The 21,065-nt window shown below is 34.0% G+C and overlaps 1 protein-coding gene across 1 annotated transcript in view; it reads right to left on the reverse strand.

The window, feature by feature from the left end:
* The window catches only part of Etfb (Electron transfer flavoprotein beta subunit), a 98,444-nt gene that overhangs the window by 59,986 nt on the left and 17,393 nt on the right, over positions 1-21,065 (reverse strand). The window contains exon 3 of the mRNA XM_090412766.1: positions 9,618-9,776. Coding sequence (XP_090268892.1) covers positions 9,618-9,776 — 159 coding nt within the window. The remainder of the gene's footprint in view (positions 1-9,617; positions 9,777-21,065) is intronic.

Raw genomic sequence — 21,065 nt, forward strand, 5'->3', positions numbered from 1 at the left:
GATAGTACATCTTTAACTCTGGTGATGTTGAGTTGGGGTTTATTTTCAGATTTGTTCCAGTAGCTGACTTTTCGCTGTTCACCCTGGTTCCCTGGCGAAAACAACGGGGGCCTTGTTTAACCAGGTGACGCCCCAGCCGGCATGAAATTTTGTCATGTTGTACCATAATTTTTTATTTTAGTTTAACCAATAAGAATACAATTTGGTCGGCTAAATCCCAAATTGCCAGCCCATCCTCGTTCATTCAGTTTCCAAGTAGATACCCAACAGGATGTACCATGAGAAGGTGAGGATTGGACATTAGGTCAGAAGCCCTGGTCAGTTCTCCGCATTCCTTTAACGGCTATGTGGAGGTCTCCTCTCAGTTATACAGCTTTGACCCGACAGTCACTTAACATAACAAATTACAATGTTATACCTTCAATCATAGTAACTTGAAAGCCTATTTTTGCTTATCATGCAGGCCTCCTTTCTTCATATTTCCTGGCCAGTGACAAAATGTCTTGGTGATCCTTACTTTCACCCATCCACCATTCTTGCCAATCTAAAATTCTATCCGTAGTTTTTCTAATGAAGATACACTAAATATGACAAAAAACTTAAAAGTGCTCAAGCATTTCAAGCTGAAAAATCTTCCATAGCCAATGCCTCAAGCACTGATCTCTTCGTGATTCTTCAGTGAGTCTCTCACAGTTGCACCCTCCAACAACACCCCTAAAGGTGTTCTGTTTATGCCTCATGTCTTTTTCTATAAGTACTTCTCATAAACACTCTGACTAAAGCATCTGTCAATACTCCATTTTCCTCTAAACCTATAACAACATGCATACTTCCTATTTCCATCTACTCATCCTCTGAAAACATCTTCACATAATACTCCCAAAGACTACAACCAGAAGAGAAAAAAAAAAAGAAAAAAACATCAAGTTCCTTCTTTCTTTATTTAACTTCTCATTCGCATGGTATTAAGATGCAAGTTCTGCTATCACTGGTGTGTAACTGATGTAAAAAAAAAAAAAAAGAAGCCATTAATATAAAAATCTCTGAACAGCAGGGACAAGGGCAGAAGGAGATCCAACAACGTATGAAGGGGATATCCTTTCTTTTAGGCTTACACGGTGATCCAAATACATTTTGGAAAATTATGGAGACAACTACCGTGTTTGAGTAAAAGATTTTTCAGCTTGAAATGCTTGAGCACTTTTAAGTTTTTTAATAAAAACCAAAATCCATATTCGATGTTTCGACCTTTATATCAAGGTCATCTTCTGGAGCATATATATACTATATACAGAGAAACAAATTGCACTACAATCTACATGGTTTGTTAAAGTTACTGACCAACCATTACAACAATTATTGGCCTGACTTCTGGTGAAATTAAAAAAACTTACATCAATGCTAGAGTCCTGTTATTAATATTATCTACTGGTTGTAAAATTACATTGGGAGCAACAACAAATGTATATATATTATACATATGCATTTAATTATATATATAAACAAATGATTATACATATAAAGATTATACGATTATACATATACATTCCAACCAGTTGGTATGGGATGGTTTCCAATACTAGCTGAAGATTGCCTAGAGTCCTGAAGTATGCTGGATACTAAATATTAAGTAGGCTGAATGTGTGCCATCCAGATTCTCGGAATTTTCATTTCACAAATATTGTTGATATTTGGGTGGTTTATTAGAATTTCGCAGGCTTCCTTAAATTTGTCTGCTAAAGCACTTTGTATATATGACCACACAGAGAAAGCAATACTTAGAGAACAAATCCAAACAACCCGCAAAAACCAAAAAAAATTGCAATCTGAACTATCGAGCTATATAAATCCAGACATTCTACAAGTACTTGAAAGAATTACTGATAATTCAGCTGAATATACCCTAGAAATTAATAAAGAAAAAATCAAGGCCAAATTTCACATTTTGAAACAACAGCGAAATATGGCTGCCAATCATACGAATCCAACCAATCAGGAGATCTCCTCCCCGGTAAACAGCTCCAACAGTGAACAACAAACAAGGGAGACAAGGAGCGACCAACCACCTGCAAGCAAGAACCATGTGATCGACTTATCAAGCCACACCTTAAATAGTGGCCAACTTGTGCTACTTGGTAAAAGCCTTAACTATGCATTAGCATCTAAAACGGTCAATAAACTGGATTTTATCTATCACATAGAAAGAGGCATTAGGTCCTTACCCAATAATATAGTCCATAAAATATGATTAGAAACCAGCAATGTTCTGAACAATAAGAAAACCATACATAACAATCTTACAAAAACGGAACCTAGCAGCAATCAAGTCATTGAAAGCTAATCAGGATATAATTATAATGAAATTGGATAAAGGCAATGCTACTGTCGTCCTTGACAGGTCAACATCCATCCATCAGATGAGTCAACTAGTCTCCGATAACAGCACCTATCAGCCGGTAAACTATACATCGCCATCAGACACAGTTAAAACACTTATATCCCATTACGCTTGCTCTCCCAGAATATATGGTGTCCCGAAAGTACACAAACAAAATGTGCCGCTTAGACCTATTGTGGAAGGAATTGATAGCCCTAATTACCGCTTAGCCAAGAAATTAGCATCAACACTCAAGGAGTTGGTAGGTCATTCCTCCTCCTACATAAAGAACATACAACACTTTATAAACAAAATTAAAAACATAACACTCGACAAAGATGACTTATTAGTCAGTTTCTACGATTCTGCCATTTTCACAAATGTCCCAATCGATGACACAATTCTTCTCCTATGGAACAAATTTCCGTCCGACATTACGGCCCTCTTTGTCCACGTACTACGTTCAGTTACTTCGTGTGGAAAATAAATTTTACCTACAAAAAGAAGGTACAGCCATGGGCTCACCACTATCCCCCCAATCGCTAACTTCTATATGGAAACTTGAAAAGTGCTCTTGATTCCTCCACTCTAAAACCTACAGTGTGGCTTAGATACAGTGATGATGTGTTTGTTATCTGGCCAAATGGCGACAAATGCTAAATACATTCCTTAGCCACCTGAACAAACAACACGAACACATACAATTTACCATCGAAATGGAAAATCAGAACTCGCTCCCATTCCTGGACACACGTCTTCCTTCAGGCAGTCTATCCTTCATGGTCTACTGCAAACTGGCACACACTGGCCAATACATACTAATTCATACCACCACCCATCACAAAAATATGGAGTCATTAACACCCTTAAAAACAGAGCTATAACAATTTGCTCTAACCAGCAAGCTCTGAAACAGGAACTAAAAATCATCAGCAACACATTTATAAATAATGGCTATAACAAAAATGCTATTAATAAAGTACTTCATAAAACATCATCAAAAAAGAATTTAGATTACAGTAAAACCATAGCCATCCCATACATTAAAGGGTTATCAGAAAAAATCAATAGAATCCTACACCAGCATAATCTCAATGCCACATTTAAACCATCTACAAAACTCAAAAACATATTCAACTCCTCTAAGGATCCTCTCCTCCCATTGGCACATGCTGGAGTTAATTGCATCCACTGCACCTGTAACTTACTATACATTGGTGAAACAGGATGCACAATCCCTATAGGTAAGAAAGAACACATAAGACACATTAAATATAATCATTTTGGTGAATCAGGCCTCTCAGATCACGCTCTCAACACCTTACACCAAATCGACTGGAAAAGTACCCGCTCTTTACACCATACAAAAACCGGTATGAAAGAAAATTGAAGGAAGCCTGCGAAATTCTGATAAACCACCCAAATATCAACAATAATGGTGGCATGAAATTTTCAAGAATCTGGATTGCACACATTCAACCTACTTAATATTTAGTATCCAGCATACTTCAGGACATTAGGCAACCTTCAGCTAGTATTGGAAACCATCCCATACCAACTGGTTGAAATGTATATGTATAATCATGGTGTTTATATGTATAATCTTTGTATATGTTTATATGTATAATTAAATGCATATGTATAATCTTTATATATGTTTATATGTATAATTAAATGCATATGTATAATCTTTATATATGTTATATGTATAATTAAATGCATATGTATAATCTTTATATATGTTTATATGTATAATTAAATGCATATGTATAATCTTTATATATGTTTATATGTATAATTAAATGCATATGTATAATCTTTATATATGTTTATATGTATAATTAAATGCATATGTATAATCTTTATATATGTTTATATGTATAATTAAATGCATATGTATAATCTTTATATATGTTTATATGTATAATTAAATGCATATGTATAATCTTTATATATGTATAATTAAATGCATATGTATAATCTTTATATATGTATAATTAAATGCATATGTATAATCTTTATATATGTTTATATGTATAATTAAATGCATATGTATAATCTTTATATATGTTTATATGTATAATTAAATGCATATGTATAATCTTTATATATGTTTATATGTATAATTAAATGCATATGTATAATCTTTATATATGTTTATATGTATAATTAAATGCATATGTATAATCTTTATATATGTTTATATGTATAATTAAATGCATATGTATAATCTTTATATATATTTATATGTATAATATATATAATATGTATAAGGTTTATATGTAGAATCATATATATATATATATATATATATATATAGACTTGTTGCTGCTCCCAATATAATTTTACAACCAATAGATAATATTAATAACAGGACTCTAGCGTTGATGTAGTAATTTTTTTTTTCCCACCAGAGGTCAGGCCAATAATTGTTGTAACGGTTGGTCAGTAACTTTAACAAACCAAGTAGATTATAATGCAGCTTGTTTCTCTGTATATAGTATATATGCTCCAGAAGATGACCTTGATATAAAGGTCGAAACGTCGAATGTGGATTTTGGTTTATACTAAACTAAAGTTTTACTCAAACACAGTAGTTGTCTCCATAATTTTCCAAAATGTATGAGGGGAATAAAGTGTGCTAGACAACACAAGAATCTATGTTTTGGGGTTCTAGTTCAGTTTTTGAAATTATTTTTAATTTGAATTAATTTTAAAATTAATATTTTCATAGTTTCTTCCTTCCTCATATTTTTCTATATTTTTACCTGTCTTTCAATGACTTGTTTAACTAAACATAACTCTTACATTTTTTTCTGTATTCTCTTAGGGCATTTGTCAACTTACTTGCTAGGAACTTTCAAAAGGATTTCTTCTTTACCAGGACTTCCTCTAACTTCTTCTGGATACCATGGAGTTTTGATTTTTCTCTTCTTGCAGACAACTTCACCAATTTTGTCAGTCAACTCCCAAGTTTCCAGCCCATTCATTCAGTATACAGTGGATACCTACTCAGAGGATTCACCACATGAAATGAAAATTGGACATTAAATCAGAAGCTCTAGTTAGTTCTCTTCATTCCTTAAAGGTTATGTATGTAGAAATTTCCTCCCAGTTATCTAGCTTTGACCATTAAGCAATCTCAGCTATAATTTCTACCTATAAGCATGACAGGATAATTTTAAGTAGGGAGAAAGCACCACTGCAAAAATTGTATATATAGATGAATCAGACTTCTGTGGTCAAATTAGAGCACAGTTATAAAATCTGTTGATACAGATTTTATAACAGATATCTGTTGATACACTGAATCCAGAAAATGATCAGATGTCTGCAATGATTTATGATTGCCTGTCACAAATAACTGCACGCGCACATGCACGAAACTATAATCCAGGCTGAACACTTCTCAGAAATATATGTCCGTTCTGCTGATCACGTTGAAGATCAGTATGATTTCAGGGTAGTGATTCAGAATGATCAGAAAAGCCAACATAACCGAAGTTCTTTGGTGTCAGGTGAAGACAAACAAATATTGTTCACTCTCACTATAACAAACTCATAAGAATAATTTCTTATGGTGCAGTTCGCTATAGTGAATTTTTTTAACTTTAGGCAAGTTTGTTATAGTAGTATTTGATATAATGAGAGTTGATTGCATAAAGTCAAGTCAAAAAGTATCTGCAATACTTAAATTTTTTTTTAGAATGATTCCAGTGCTAAATGCATACATTTGTAAACACAAAGGTCTCACTGCTACTTAGTCATGTGAACTTGGTTGTTCTGCTGGCTGTATGTACTGAAGAGGAACAGTATGCAATAATATATATATATAATGGACTAAAGACACAGCAGGTGCAAAAATTCATTAGATTTATCACAGTATGGAGCAATGTTTTTGCTGTAGCTAAGTATACATGAATGGATTTTTGCACCTGCTACAAATTCAGAGGGTGCACTCACAAATGAAATTCTACATGAACAAGTGTCATTATCAGTTTTAATTGTATTTTATGATAAACTGTTATTACACATTGGGAAACTAGTTGTTGCAATAATACACCAAAGATTATTCAACGCTAACTAACTAGTTTTGCAAACACCTATCTGATAGCTTCATCAAGGCTTTTTTATGAAAGAAAAATGAAGAAAGCAGTTGTTAAAAAACTAAATAAATCGTTAGAAATGCACAATTCAATGTAAATTAGACATGACTACAATGAAATATGCCATGTGTTAGCTGTCTCTCTACAGAGTTTATAGTTAATTGTTGGAGAAGTGAGTAGTGATTTCCAGACATCACTAAAACAGAACCCCTTGGTTTCTGTAACAGGACAATGAGTGAACAACTTCTGCAGATTCTCTGATTTGTCTAGAAAGGTTTTCTTCTAAATAGGGCATTGCAAATGTATCCCAGTCAACAGCATGATTTGCAATGATTTGGTAATTTCTCAATCAAGACTGCTACCCATCTCAAAGAACACAACATTCAAGTAGCTTTCAAACCAATCCATATTATCCTAGCCTCCTCAGATCTCTGAATGACAGTATTCCCTTCTACAAGCATCCAGGTATTTATAGGATACCATTATCCTATGGTCTTGCTTACATAGGCATGACTGAGGTTTGAAGCGAAAGAACGAATATGGCAGTTCAAGTAGTATGTGATATGGAGTACAAGAAGAAAGAAGTTTTAACTAGTTGACCATAGTTCAATCACAAATCCACACTGTTAAGTAGGATACATCCATCATGTCCTATTTACGGGAAAACTTTTTTTTTCCCTAGACAAATCAAAGAATCTACGGCAGTTATTCAGAAGTGGTTTAGAAGAACAATTTTGCTCTTCAAAATAAATCTAGAAATCAATCAAAACTGAAACCAGTCAGTTTGGAATAATCTCTAGTGTATTATTGCAAAAACTAATAAGAGTTCTCTAATATTTATATAAGTTTTTATACTTGTAAAATACACTTAAAAATTAATGGTCTTCACATGGCGACAAATGCCTGGTATGTGTTTTTGAAAAACTGAAAGAAAGCTTCTCTTCTTAATTAATTTGGTCCATACACTTAAATCGTGACCACAATCCTACATGGACCACATGAAAAACAAAAATGAATGACACCAGAACATGCCTAACTAGCCACCTGATTGATACAAAAATGGAATATTATTCTTTTGGATCCAAAAGAATAATATTCCATTAAAATCGACTGTGGATGGTATGTGGATGATATAGCTGACTGACTTATTTATTATCTAAACATGCAGCTAGTCTATTTATAAAATCATCACATTAGAAACTCACTCATATCAAAAATTCTACCCATTTTATTTTAAATTGTCAAATGTTGACAATTTAAGACTAGCAGACATTCCTGCTAGTCTAGATATAGTTTCTCTGTTCACTAACATCCCCATTAATGAAGTGTCAGATCTAATTAAAGATCTTTTCTCAATGGAAATCACTAAATTGTTTGAACATTATCTCCAGTCTACCTTCTTTTGGTGGAACAATGGGTTTTTACAGATTGGCAATGGATTGTCCCCCCCCCCCATCTACTGATCCATTCATGGAAAACTAAGACATATACTAGACCACTAATGGGCAGGGATATACAGCCTCTCCCTGTCAAGTCAACCCTGCCTTCCGGTATGTGGCTGGTTTCCACAAAAGGGGCTCTGGCAAGTATTCCTGCAACAAAGGAATACCTTCCTAGTTGGAAGGTTTTATATTGAGATCAATCAATATAAAAATAAAATAATAAAAATAATGTTATCTGGCTCCAACTATAGTGAAGCCTACATCTGGTGGGAAGTATGTTGATGACATTTTCTTACTTTGGGAGCATGACTTTTCTGCCTTACAACAGCCTCCTCATTAGAATTAGAGAAAGAAGATAAACTTTTCTTCCTAAATGCTCTAATCACAAAAAAAAAAGATGATAGCATTTCTTTAGGGGTTTTCCAGAGTAAGAAAATGTTCAAACAGTTTAGTACTTCAGTGAGAAAAGATCTTCAATTAGGTCTAACACTTCAACTGGAATGTTAGTAAACAGAGAAGCTATGTTCAGGCTGACAGGAATGTCTGATGGATATATATTTGTGACTCACCTTTTCATCATCATCCACATTGGTTTTTAATGTATACTCAACAAGTAGTCAACAAAATATTTTCAGATAATCCTCCTCTTCGAAACCAATCCAGTACATGGACTTGATTTCCATCCCATATATTGGTAATGTGTCAATCAAGATTGCTGCCCTTCTCAAAGAACACAACAGTTGAGTAGCTTTCAAACCAATCAAACCATTCATAGCCTTCTCAGATCTATGAAGGGCAGTGTTACATTCTACAAGCAATCAAGTATTTACAGGATACCATGATCCTGTGGTTTTGCTTACATATGACAGTTCTTTCTTTTAAGGTTACACGGTGGTCAGCATTCATGATTAAGAATTTAGGGAGACACAACACACATGTTAATATAATTACTTTACTTAACATTAGAAAATATTATTAGGAATTAGGAGTAATATTAGGAATTTTACTTTCCTAATATTAAGTCAAGTAATTATTTTAACACGTGTGTTGTCTCTCCCTAAATTCTTAACCATGAATTACATATGACAGAACTGAAGTTTTGAAGTGAGAATGAAAGAACATGCTAGCTAACCATACTACAACTACATATCGCATTGTTGACTGGCCAACATACCCTATTCAGAAGAAAAGAAAACATTTTTCCTAAATAAATCATGATTTCTAGAAATCTCTAATCAGATCTTTTTGACATCAGATTAAGTTCTCCAACAATTATCAACAAACTCTACAGAGAGAGACAGCTGACACATGCTGTAAGTTGAACTGTGCTCTAATGATTTATTATTTTTTTTTTTTAACATCAACTATTTTCTTCATTTCTTCCATAAAGCCCTGATGAAGCTGTAAGATAAGTGTTTGCAAAACTAGTCAGATTAATCTCTAGTGTATGACTAATAAAAGTTCCTTAATAATTATATAAGTCCTTAACAGTTTTCATCACTTCAAAACATATAAATCAACTTTATCAGATTAATAACAGCAAGAAAACTGAATGGACTTAACAGTTCTCTTGTTGTTGAAATTGCGTCACTGTTACACAATCAGTATACGTTATGGAGTTTAAAAAATATACATTTCTAGACAACACAAGAAGTTTGCCATATTTTGATTTACAAAATGCTAAATACATACCTGTTTACCTAATATTACAATGTCAACTTTTTCTTCCTGTGCTAATTTTGCAAGAATTTTTGATATATGAATTGGCTGAACAGACTGATAAGTCTTTTCATCTATTTCAACATGGATGGCACGATCTGCTCCCATAGCAAGTGCTGTTCTTAAAGATTCCTTTTATATAACAAAAAAATTATATATTTACCAATTAACAATTATTAGTAACATTAACTAATATTCATAAACTTTGAATGACTAAGAGTGACTGCATGCAATTACCACAGTACAAATAGCTAAGCAGCAAATAAAATATAGGCCAAATAATTTATAAACAAATTGTGAATATCCAAATCTTGTATCAGAAAACAAAATTTTATTGAGTATTATATTTCTTACTCATCATTTTGTTTATCAACAGATTCGTACTATGCATATTTCTAATTAAAATTTCATTTCCAGATTATAGAGCCTTATACACTTTTGGGATTAGTGGCTCAGTATATAGTTGATTCCAAAAGGCAGTGGAACCAACAGTATTCAAATACTACAAATGGATTAGGTGCAGAACAAAGCAGAAATTCATTGAGTATCTGTAAGATGTATTTTTCAGGAACCACAACAACAAAGTTTGCAGCCTTCTTCAAGCTTTCCAATAATTCTTCCTTGCATGAAATCATCTAGACGATGTCTTTGAGACATTACAAGACATCCAAGTTTCCAACTTTATTCCTTCAAACACAATTTGCTTAGAGCAGCCTTTTATCCTGTTAAGTGCTACTACAAAATTCTTTTGCATGTGATTTGAAAATTTGAATATGTACCTGCTTTCCACTTGAAACTGTCAGTTATACAAACTACCACAAGCTGATTCATCTGAATATGTGGCTGTAATCATCAGAAATAGTGTTCATCCTTAGGTTTTGGATATCGGTGTACTAATTATCAGGAACAAGAGGAGGAGTTTTTGGCATTGGTTAGTGCAACCTTGCCAAATGTTATAAGCATTAGTGAGACTTGGCTAATAGCACATGATGTAGTTACTGGAACAGAATATGATGGAGTTAGTATTTTCAGGGAGGATAGAGTAGACAGGACAGGCGGTGTGGTATTGCTGATGATAGCAGATGGCAGTTCTTTTGAGATACCCTGATGTGAGATTGAGGCCAACAGAGAAAAATATAAAATTGGTTGCTACTATAGTCCAGGGGGTGCCAGCAATAATGTGGAAGATATGCATCAGCAGATTAGTACAATAAGTGCAAGTCAAATAATTATTATGGGAGACTTCAACTTTAGAGACAGATTGGAAGGAGAAATGATCACATGGCAGGAAGAAAATGGAATTTATACACTTACTTAGAGATAATTACTTGAAGCAGAATGAAGACTCGTGGTACAAAATCATTGGATCATGTTATAGAATCAGTAGAGATGTCCACAGCTAAGATGGTTGCACTGTTGGACTCACTGGGGAAAGTGATCGTGTGGTCTTGACTTAGGAGGTAGCAAAACATGTGGAAATTCCAGTTAAGGGGTATATGTGGCACTACTAAGCAGCTTGAAGCAGTACCATGGCATAAAAATCTGCAAGGGAAGGATGTTCACAGTGCATGGGGAATAGTCTGGAGGAAACAATATCACACTGTATACCCAAAATCAGGAGTGTAAATTAGGTAGAGTTACACAGATAAGCAGTATCATTAAGCATGAGCTGCAAACAAAGAAAATATTGTCAAGGGTGTATAAAGAGAAAGGTGATTAGCATGTTAAGGAAGGTAAAATCAGATTATGAGAAGAAATTAGCCAAACAGATGCAGGGAAATCCCAAAGAGTTTTTTCATTATGTGGCAAATATTTAGGAGGATGAATGACTATAAAAGGATGACTTTAATTAGTGCAGATGATAAATAGGTAACGGAAACAGACAAAATTGTTGAGCTATTGAGTGATCATTTTGCAAGGATATATCATCCAAGTGAAGATACTATTATGACAAAGGTGACAGGGACTGATGTGAGAACAGAGGTTGAAGAATTGGAAGGGAAATATTTATTATATTGCAGAATCTGAATACAAATACAGCTGTGGGCTTGCATTTTATGAGAATGTGCAGGGGAATTGGTGGTGTCTTTTAACTAAACTGTTTAAGTCTTAGCTCTGGCAAAGTCCAAAGAGAGTGGAACGAAGCCAAAATAATTCCTTTGCATAAAGGAGAATCTAAGTCTGTAGCAAATAATTAGAGACCAATTAGTATCTCAAGAGTACTAGTACAGTACTGAAAAAGTTCATCAAAAAGAGAATTCAGGAATGGGTGGATAAGAATGATACTCTATGAGCGGCAGCATACTTTTGTGAAGGGTGGGTCATGCCTTAGTAATCTGCTAACTTTTTATAACAGAGTGATAAATGAGTTGGATAAAGGGAATGGCTACACAACAATACTGCTGGATTTTGCAAAGACGTTTGACAGGATACCACATGGAACTTTGTTACGCAAACTGCAACAAATGGCAATGGATAGGAAACGGGTGATGTGGATAAAAGGATGGCGAATGGACAGATATCAAAAATTAATATATGCTGTTGTGTCATAATTAAAAAGGAAATAATTTGAAGGGAGATATTCAGTTATTTCCTGCTGATGATGAAAGTTGAGAAAGTAATAATTAATCAAGGTGATGTACAGAGCTTCAGGGATAATTTAAATAAGCTTGAGAGAATTGTACCTCAGGAAATGGATGAAGCTAGGGATTTACAGGTAGTAAATAGAGAGCTGAAGTTTAGAGGGCATATTGCTGAAGTAGCCAGGATAGCTCACAGGATTACTTCCTGTGAGCTATTTTCATTGCCATAACCTATTGTGATGTTCTTACTGTAAAAATCTCACATAATCATGATTTACTTATTAGTTAGTTTTTTTGTTTTATGTTATATATACTGAGTGTAAATTTCATAAATAGGAACCTTGGGGATTCAGTGGCAAGCCCTGAACAAAACACTGATAGATTCAGGAAGAGAGGCATGTGGTGAGATTGTAAGGATAGAAAAATAAGAACTCCATGGTGGACACAGGAAGTTAAAGAGGCAGTGAAAGAAAAGAAGAAAGCATATCAAAAGTTCCTGGCAAATAAGTCAGCTTTTACTCTTACAGAATACAGAGACAAATGTAAGAAAGCTAAACACTGTGTAAAACTAGCAACAAAAGTCATGAGAAGACTTCGGTAAGAACATAGAAAATAAATATCAAGAAAGTGGTAAGATATTCTGGAGGTTGTTGAAGAAGCTCAGAAATGGAGGAAACAGTGTAAAAGGAATTAGAGATGATAAAGGTGACATGAAAACTGGAAAAATAGATATCCTTGAAGTATGGAGTAATTACTTCGAAAAATTGCTAAATGATACAAGCAGTAATGACAGAACAGTGATAAAAAAACACTCAACAGACATGTAGTCAGGAATATATATCTATACTTGAAGTAGAAAAAGCAATCAAAGGCCTGAAATTTGAGAAGGCAGCAGGAGTAGATGATATTCGACCAGAAATGCTCAAGTATGGAGGTATAAAAGTCTTACAGTGGCTGTACTGCATAGTTCAGAAGGCCTGGACAGAGGGACAAATTCCAGATGATTGGAGCAGAGCTCTCATAGTACCCGTATATAAAAAGGGAAATAAAACTGAATGTGAGAATTACAGAGATATTTCTCTACTGAGTGTTCCTGGTAATATATATGCAAGTATACTTGAGAAAGTTCAGAAGGATTGTGGAAGAAAAGCTTGGTGAAGAACAATAATGGAAATGCAGATAACTGAAACCACAGGTAGCAAACCCACAGATAAGGGGGGGGGGACTATGGTATACATTAGTATTACCAGATAATGCCATATAGTATAACAAAGGAAACATATTTAAGTTATAATCCTTACAGATTTACATAGAAATAGCAATGCATATATATATTACTGTATGTTTGTTAATAATAGTGTTCCTCTGCCGTACACTATGCCATGTTGTCACTAGAATTTCACAGTGAATCTCGATAAAGGACATGCACATTGGTTTTGTAAGTTTAGTACAGCTATTACAAAGTAACAGGAACACTAGCAATCAACCAAGAAGTAAGCAAGAGAGGAGAGCTGGATAGAAGGAATAAGCTACTGAGTTAAGTTCTGTGATCTAGGAAAAGTTTTTATATGCCATATCTAGGAAAAGTTTTTATATGCATCTTTATCTACTCTAAAAGGAGGAATTGTGAAATTAATTAGTGAGAATGTTATGTGCTTAATGAAAAGCAAGTAGTATATGTTTCATGAAGCAAGATGAAATATCTACAGTAAAGTTCTTTTTATAGGATATACCTTTGGAACTGTTCAATTAAATGTATCTTTATTGTCAGAGCAGCAATTATTCTTCATGCCTACTTGAGCAAAATGAAAGAAAGATGTGTTTAACAAAATTTGCTTCATAGAAAAAAATAAACAAACACACATACACACACAGAAATATATTAGTCAAGTGAGCTCTTTAACTTTTATTGTATTCTAAAGAATTTTGAATGCACGAGTAAAAACAATGAAATAAAGGAAGACAGAAAGTTCCCACGTAGTCAAGAGAAATGACAGAACTTTTAGCTGAATGCTATACAAGTTTCTGTGTGATACTTAATGCTGTTCCCTCAGAATTGAATTTAACTATGAGAATGAGAGATGATCTTTATTTTTTTTTTGAACACATAAGTTTACAATGGACATATAGTTGTCTTTCGTATTTAATCAGAATTTAAGAAGCAGATAAGATATTTAGAGATCACTTTTTTAAGAAATGTTATTCTACAGAAAATTCTTTTATATTTGAGCTTCATTCTTTGAAATGCACAACATGTTGATCTTTGAAGTCAATGCACCATCACATGTAGGAATCAAATATTGTAGCCAACCATTAAACAAAAATTATATATAAATATTATCTTACTCTCCATGACTGACTATAACTAAAAGGTTAGATATAGAGTAAGGTGAGGGTACAACACAATTTTAGCAATGTGATTCCTAAACTTCAATTCTGTCCAGCTCTCTTATCTCTTCCACCTCTTTCAAAAATTTCCCATTAACTGTATATTCTGCATCCCAATGAAATTTCAAGACTCACTGCAATATTAAATTGATATCTCCATTTGCTTGCTCACAAAGTCTATTGAGATCCTCCTGCAAGGCCACAACATCTACTCTGCTGCTCATAGTTCTTTCAAACATTGCATCATCATCAGCAAACAGCTGCATATCTCCAGTTAAGCCTGTCCCAATAACATACAAATTAGACAATATTGGTCCCAAAACAGAGATTGAGAGATAATCTTTTTTTTTTTTTTTTTTTAACACATATTATATAAGTTTAGAATGGCCATATAGTTGTCTTCTGTATTTAATCAGAATTTAAAACGCAGATAGATAGGATATTTAAAGATTTTTTATAAAAAAAAAAGATATTCTACAGAAATTATTTTTTATTTGAGCTTCACTGCAGGAGTCTGATCATGCCTCTTTTAGGATACCCCTCTTCCCCATATAAGACCTGCTGACAGCTACTTGACAACTAATCACCTATCTAACCTAGTCTCTTATCCAATCTCATCTGCCTCAAATTAGTTACCAGCTTGTCAGGTGGCAATAATCTATCAATGCCCTTTGAAAATTCTAAGCATACCACTATACATGCATTGCCCTTATCCAGTGAATTTGTCGTCTGGCTGTAGTGCATAAGGAGATTGCTAAAACATAACTGCCCCTTAACAAACTTATTATGCTGACCATTATAGAGAGTAATGCTATTATCAACTCAGTTCTGAATCCTAGCCTTAATTTTGTAACACCTTAACCACAAAGCTGAGGCACATAAATTGGCCTGTAATTTGCTGCCTCAGTCATCCCCCCCCCTTTGTACACTAGAACAATTTTTCCCATTTTCCATTATTTGAGACTTTACCTGTTGCAAGATGTTAATTCCCTACAGCAGTGTTTCCCAAACTTTCAGTATATGGGCACCCCTTTTAAAATTTTAGTAACACAGACATACCCTCCTCTTGGGCAAAGACGATATGGGAGAAGAGCTATAAGTTTCATAATATGCATAATCATGAAAGTATTTATTTGCTTAACAGTTGCTTCGTTATAATAAATGACAAACAAACATTTTTTTAATTATTAAAGACATTAGTTTGAATCCAATATACATATTGTATTGTTTCAGCCTCTGATCTCCCTCATTGCTGACAGAAGGCCTTTCCCATAATGGGGAGAAGGTTGAATCTACTTCTCCTATGGTAACCCAGATAATATACACTCTCCCAGACCACCATGGGAGGGAGGGAGGGAGGGAGGGAGGGAGGGAGGGAGGGAGGGAGGGAGGGAGGGAGGGAGGGAGAGAGTGTGTGCGTGTGTGTGTTTCAATGAATGAAGGACATCACAAACATCCATGCCCACAGCAGAATTTGAACCTGCAGCCTTTAGATTCAAAGTGGTTATGCTAATCATTCGACCTAGCAACATACATAGAGTAGAAACAAAAATTATGAAAAAAAAAAAAAAAAGTTTAATGAGATCAATGAAATTTAGTCATGCAGTCATAGCAGAAAGCTATGACTGCATGGTTCAAATGATTCAGATTCAAACTTATAATGCAAATGGTTCGAACCAAGCAGTTGGAACTGTAGGCAAGTTCCCTACAGCAGTGTTTCCCAAACTTATACATTGGAAACCTATATCAGATTTCCAATTTATTAAAGACATCATCTACATATAGGCCAAAAAGATAATGCCATGGGGGAAAGGAAGGGTTTAGTAACTAGATTCCAGATGCAACAAAAATAGTTTCGCCAACTACTCACTAATATTATTTGGCCCATCAGGAGACCAAAAGTTTGAATATATCATCAAATTCTTGACATCTACCCCTCAAGGGGTGTACAGGATATGATAGTACTACATGAAAAACTTGCATCACTACTAACTTCCTATCTACAATTTTCCTCCAAATCAATATGTTACCTATCAAGACTCCACCATTATCAGATCTTATATTACTATCTTCTAAGGCACTTTTTTCTTTTTTTTGTCCATGTGGTTAGCCTAGTGGCTTTGTCCTTCGCAACCATATGCCTGGGGGAAGGAGTGTCCTAGGTTTGATTCCCATCGACAACATGAAGAGTTTAAGGATCTTCCTCAGCCATAGCTAAGTTAGCTGGTCTTAGGCGTGGACAGCAGGGCAGTTTATCTGGGAGTTTTCATCTCGCAAGCAGGAAAACAGGCCCCGTGAACACACGCGGATTACTGTCATGAATACTACCCTTAGAGGATGCAGCAAGGAGTGACAAACCAGCTGCATTAATTTCGTCATGAACTCCTCATTAGGGGACTCTACCCATCCTAAAGGGATGGATGAGATCAATCAAATCAATCAAGGTGCTTTTTACCATATCAATCCGCCTATATTTTTCCTGCCAACCTGGCAAAGAAAAGTTGTTCTGTTAATCTCTCTCTCATTCTGTTTAAGTGACTATACCACCTGAGATTAGCTCTGCTAACACATTCCTGGATGCTAAAGGTTCTTTTCTAATATCCTCGTTTTTAATATATTGCTATTGATGCTATCTGTTCAGGCCCCTAATCTTTCTCAGGACTCTTGTATCTGCAGTCTCTAGTCTTTGGTCAAGTGTTTTATTTCTAACCCAGCACTGACATCCTACTATACCAGCTTTATTGATTCTGTTGTCTATTTCCATATTTAATTTACCATCTTTGCTAAACATCGAGCCTAAGTAGGTGAAATGTTTTACTTGTTTTATAGATTCTCCATTCACAATGCAGTTGATATTTTTTCAATGCTTCTGCCTATTTTCATTGAATATATATATATATTTTTTTTTAATTTGAAAAGGTTTGCTGAGATTATTAACTTTATGTAAGCTACAACATCATTAGGAGTTAGTTTTGTGTGCGAGTCTGAAGAATGGTCTTCTAGAAGCAGGTTCCGAGTACATCATGACTAATAAAAGTTGTGTGGAATGCAAACCAGACTTAAAATTTACTCTGGAACTAGAAGAAACTAAAAAACTTAATTTCCTAGACATCCTTATAGAAATAAATGAAATAAAAAACAGATTATATTTTCCATTTATAGAAAGCTGACAAACACAGGAAGATTCCTTCATGCTACCTCACACCACCACCCCAAACAAAAAAATAGGCATCATAAAAACCTTGAGGGATAAAGCATACAGCATCCCCAGTACAGAAGAAAAGCGGAATGAAGAAATACAATACTTAACACAGATCCTACAATTGAATGGTTTCAAAACTAAATTAATTAAGAAAATTCTCAATACAGCACCTACAAGAAACTTAAATAAACAAGACTTCAAGAACGCAGCCACCCTTCCTTATATGAAGAATGTCACAGATAAATTAGCCAAACTTCTCTACAACATAAAAGTGACTTCCCTAACACTTGAAAAGATTCAAAATCTCTTCATCCTCCAAAACCTTCACATCACCCAATGAAAAAACTAGGAGTTTACAATATTCACTGTTCCTGTGGTATCTGCTACGTAGGCAAGACGGGGAGATCAGGAGAAATCCGCATGAGCGAACATCAAAAGGATGTAAAAAAAAAAGAGAGAACATAAGTCTGGTTTGGCATTTCACAGAACTTCTACTGGTCATGATGTACTCTGGGACAGAACAAACATGTCCTACATTGATAAAAACTGTTTCACAAGAAAATTCAAAGAGGCAGCAAATATGATCAAAATTCCTACGCAATGCAACAAAAATCAAGTTTGGTCAGCGTTTATCAAAAATTTACCCAGTTCAGACCTCGGACAGAGTGAAAGTGAACCACAGAACACGACATCAAATAGCATTGTTTCCAGCTAACACATATTAACGGTTGTATAGATCTGTTATTTTTTTTTAACGAACTTTTTTGATGTTCATAATACCAACAAATGAACTTTTTTTTTTCTTCATAATTTCTTATAATTTCTTTTTCATAATTGCTTTAAACTGTGAGTTATCTTTACTCCTGAAGATGTTAGTCTGACAAGTAACGAAACTTGTCGGTTTTGTTTTTCAGTACTTGTCTAGTTTTAAAAAAAAACAGGTCTTTTTTTAATAAAAATGTGGTCACAAAACCAAAATAATTCTATTGAACATTATTGTTCTGTTTCAGGAGATTGGGAGTAGGGTCACATTTTTTTTTTGGTATGTATTTTGGTCATTCAAGATTTCTATTTTATTGTGATAACTAACTTTATTTATGATGACCACCACATCACCTTTATCAGCTTTAGTAATCATAATGTCCAGATTCTTTTTAACAATATTAGGGCTCTATATAGATTAGGAGTGAAGTTAGGGTGTATATTTATTTTACTATTAATGATGTTGTTTATTTTATTAAGTATGGCTTCTTTACTAGGTCCATTTCCAGTTTGGCCTGAGTTTCAATGATAATCTTATCTTGGGGATATTGCAGAATTAAGGCCTTTGTTTAACATGCCGATTTCATCTGATGTAGGACTATAAGTAAAACATTTATAATTGAATTTGAAATGTTTTTATGGGATTAGTATGAGTATACTAGTCCCACTGTTGCGGTTGTCTCGCTACTGTAACAAACTTTGTATGCTCTGAAGATGCTGGATATAATACCAGCGAAATATAATATTAGTGTTTAAGTTAATAAATAGTTATTTTCTTATCAATCTGTGTTCGCAACTATACCGTTAAAATTCCATTCAACATGTTTGAACGTGTTGATAGCGATTTCAATTTTACCGATATTTGATTTTTTATTTTGATTTCTATTCTTTTCATTGCTTAGAATTTGGGAACCAGAATGTTAGTCATGAAAATGTTTTGTAGCATAATTGAGGTGAGATTTGTAGGGAAGTTATACATGTCAGGGGTCCCAATGCATGAGACATCATTCACATATCGGCTATCACAGGAAAAAGCCAGTGCATTCAAAACACAGGGGTACTCCTTAACAAAATAAGCATTGCTATTTAGTGTTGAGTTGTAATTAGAGGTGCTATGTGAAAAAATTTTTGGAAATATAGCATCTAAAGTGATTCTTTGTCATTCAACGGCCTCTTTTTATCACTGACTTTTCCTGTTGATAACTCCCATCACATACATACACACACACACTTCATTAGTTCCATCATTTTTATACTAAAAAAAATCTTAGTTTACATCATGATTTCTCAGAGTGTACTAATTGACTATATGTATTGAATTTACTAAAAAACTATATACTAAATCTATCTTAAACTATTTTACTCAAAGATCACACGTTCAATTTCTAAAGAACTGTCTAAATTACAGTGTTATCCCAAAATATGGTATAGTACATGGAAAAAGATCAATTTCTAGAACTAAAAAATAAAAAAAAATTGCTATCATATATCTAGGTCAATCATAAAACAGGCCTTAAAACAAAGATTGGATTCCAGACAAAAAAAACGGACATGTATTCATCAAACAAAAAAATAGACTGAAAACTTTTCTAGATCTGAATGCCTCAACACAATTCTCAGATAAAATCCAATTCTAAATTAATGATTACACCGAGTTAATTGAAGCTTGTCATACAAAAAATTGGAGTGCCTTAAACCCCAATAAAAATAAAATTGTTGCTTCCAGTTCTTCTGAAAACACTAAAATACAACATCTTCAGAGCATACAAAGTTTGTTACAGTAGCGAGACAACCGCAACAGTGGGACTAGTATGCTCATACTAATCCCACTGCTACACCAGATTGCGGTTGTCTCGCTACTGTAACAAACTTTGTTTGTATGCTCTGAAGATGCTGGATATAATACCAGCGAAATATTAGCATTTAAGTAAATAAATAGTTATTTTCTTATCAATCAACATGTGTGACGAACACATAAGCCTTTCCACACATTCAAACAGTACCACATCCCTCAAATAGAAAAAAGCTACCATACTTGACCTTCAAAATAATGAAACCATGTTACAGATTTCAGAAACCAGAGCCATAAGATGTGACAGCACTTCTATAAACATCCATTACATGTATGTAATTTCAGAATTGGAAGTTCCACCATATTAAAATTACCTCAAGGTAGTAATGACTAACAATTCAATGTAACCATTTAAGTAAACTTTGCCACTGGCTTCACCTTTTCATCTATTTTCACATCCCTCAGTACAATGCTCTTCGGACCTCTGAACACAACACCACATCAAAATGGTTCATACCGCATAATGTAATATTTTTATTCATTCGTTCTTTCTTGGAGGTTTTATTATGTCACCACATCATTTATTCCTTGATAGTTTTATCTTGCATGTATTTTTAACCTTCACTTTTAATTTCCTTGTAATTTATTCTTTTTATGGTTGTTCAGTCTTACAATTCTAAGCAAAATCATTGATG

This window comes from Typopeltis vanoorti, chromosome 23, assembly GCF_054136105.1.
Source record: "Typopeltis vanoorti isolate ZY-2024b chromosome 23, IOZ_Tvanoo_1.0, whole genome shotgun sequence".
Taxonomy (NCBI): Eukaryota; Metazoa; Arthropoda; class Arachnida; order Uropygi; family Thelyphonidae; genus Typopeltis; species Typopeltis vanoorti.